Consider the following 2,622-nt stretch of genomic DNA (forward strand, 5'->3'; position numbering starts at 1 on the left):
TGTTCAACGTTCGATACCTCATTCCTTATCACGGTGACAACACCACCAACGAGGCTGCGAATTCGATGGCGAATTCTCTCCATCCAGGGAAGGAATGATGCAGCCAGCACATCGCCAGCACAGCAAGTAGCCAGCAATTCCGTGACCAGCACAGTAATTCCGTGACCAGCACAGCAAGCAATGGCTTTAGTTTATTATTATGTTCACTTTTGGCCATTGCCTTATTATTTGTCTTATGTTAGCTTTTCCTTGTTGCCTTAGTTTATTATATTTTATTACCTTTGTTGCCTTAGTTTATTATATTTTATTGCCTCAGTCTATTTCCAAACCCGTGTGTTGCTTTGTGGAGTTAGCCTCTGTTTTTCTTATAAATAGTGGGTGTAAAGCCTTAGGGCTCTAGAGTTTTTTGATTAATATATTTTGAGTTTTATTACTCTTTGTTCCAACTTTGGTTAATTCTGTGTGAATCAACTTTGGTTGAGCTTTTAAACTCGGTATTCTTGGGGAATCAACGGGTCTAAAGAGGAGTCTTATTTCCGGTATTCTTGTGTGAATCAACGGATCTTAAGATTGTTACTATTATTTCGATAAGCACTGCATCAGAACCAATCAAACTAATTGGCCTAAAGTCATTGAGAGAAGAAGGGCTATTGGAATTTGGAATCAAAGCAATAAATGAGCTATTTATTCCACCAACAAAATGTGCATTTCGATAAAACTCACTCATGAAATTGACCACATCAGATTTCACAATGCTCTAACATTTCTTAAAGAATGCCATGTTAAATCCATTGGGCCCAGGGGCTTTATTACCCTCACAGGTCATGATAACATATCTGATTTCCTCTTTAGTGAACTCACCCTCCAAATGATCCATAACTTGTGCACCACCAATGTTCTTAAAGGGGCCAGATAATCTGTGTCTGGTTCCCCAAGATTCAGAGAAAAGCCTGGCAAAGTAATTAAAAACTGCATCCCGAACCTCCCTATGCTCCTTAATCCGAGAACCATTCATAAGCAGTAAGCCCAAGGTATTTCTACTATTTCTGCTACATGCCATGATGTGAAAAAAACCTTGTATTTCTATCCCTTTCAGAGCCCAGTTTAGTCTAGATTTTTGCATCCAGATCCATTCTAGCATTTTGTTCAATCTCCAAGCTTTCCCGCTAACCTCCTTTCTTCGACATGATTCTTTGGCAAGAAGTGGCCTTTCTTCAGCTAATAGATCCATGGCATGAGCTTCCTTCTCAATGCTTTTTAGCCTGGATTCAACCCTCCTAAACACCTCTAAATTCCATTGTTTTAATGCCTGTTTCAGGGCTTTGAATTTCATAAGACATTTATATCCTGCCCATTCTTCTACATTCATCCTAGACCAACTTTGTTTCACAAATGGTAGGAACTTAGGATGTAAGAGCCAAACGTTAAGAACTCTAAATGGTCGAGGGCCCTAATCTCTATCATCCTCCATCAAAATAATTGGGCAGTGATCTGATAGTTGTCTAGGAAGACCCTAGAGTTTGAGAGTAAAGTTTTGCATCCATTCATGGTGGACTAGGAATCTACCGATTCTATTCCAATTATCCCTATCCTGAGAGTTACACCAAGTTAACTTTCTCCCAAGCATGGGCATGTGCATTAGTTCCATTTGTTCTATCATGGCGTTAAAGTCCCTCATTCCTCTATCCTTGCTGGAACACCCAACTTTCTCAGATAAATTTCTAATTTCGTTAAAATCCCCTCCCATACACCAAGGCCCTGGGAAATTGGGTTTAAGCTTCACTAAACTGACCCAAAGCTCTTGTCTTTTTGCCACATCATTAGGAGCATATATATTAACAATGACACAAGAAAAGCTGAAAAATAATGTTCCTGACAGCAGCAAGAAACTATGGTTATAGCAGGAAGCATTGAGTTGGAAGACCTCTGGATTCCAAATGCACAACAAACCCCCAGCTCTACCAACAGCTTCAATAGCCATGAACTCAAATTGATCATCGGGCCACATGGATCTTATGAGACCTATGTTTACCTTAGACTTAGTCTCTTGGATTAAGATGATATCCACTTTTCTTTCCAAAATACTTTTCTTGATCTTTCTTCTTTTCTCTGGTCTGCCAATCCCTCTTATATTCCATGACTGTATCTTTATGTAAACAAATTTTGCACTTTTGGTCCCCTGATGGTAGTAGCCTAGTTGGCATCCCCAACCCGTGCTCTAACTTTCTCCAGATCATTAGCTTCCAGCTGCTACAGTTTGCTAATTACCTCCTCATCCTTGCCTTCAAAGTCACTGCCGAGAGTTTTGCCCAGTTCCAATGTTGCTTCTGCTTCAGACAGAGCAATCCTCCCTCTACTAGATTTGTTTGCCATTGAGAGTGAAATGGCAGTTGCTGCTGATTTGAAGATAGCTCCCTTTCTCAGGTTCAATGTTGATTTTTTGAATCTAGAAGATCCAATCTGTAAGCTTTTGATCTGCCGTTGCTTTCTTCTTCCTGCTTTCCTTTGTGAGCTTAATGAAGTGGATCTATTAGGGGGTGAGCTAGTGACACTCAACCTCCCTTTTTGCTTAAGTTAAAGATGACCCAAGTCCCCTACACTATGGAGGATCGGAGCTAGGTA

The 2,622-nt window shown here is 40.3% G+C and overlaps 1 protein-coding gene across 1 annotated transcript; it reads right to left on the reverse strand.

Annotated features, from left to right (window-relative positions):
• Positions 1 to 757: 757 nt before the first annotated feature.
• On the reverse strand, positions 758 to 1,369 carry LOC145821760 (uncharacterized). Its single transcript, XM_082918322.1, has one exon. The coding sequence runs from the start codon at positions 1,367 to 1,369 to the stop codon at positions 758 to 760; it is 612 nt and encodes a 203-aa protein (XP_082774448.1).
• Between the last annotated feature and the right edge of the window lie 1,253 nt (positions 1,370 to 2,622).

The sequence above is a fragment of the Camellia sinensis genome, chromosome 3 (genome assembly GCF_055761805.1).
Source record: "Camellia sinensis isolate YWXY chromosome 3, ASM5576180v1, whole genome shotgun sequence".
Taxonomy (NCBI): Eukaryota; Viridiplantae; Streptophyta; class Magnoliopsida; order Ericales; family Theaceae; genus Camellia; species Camellia sinensis.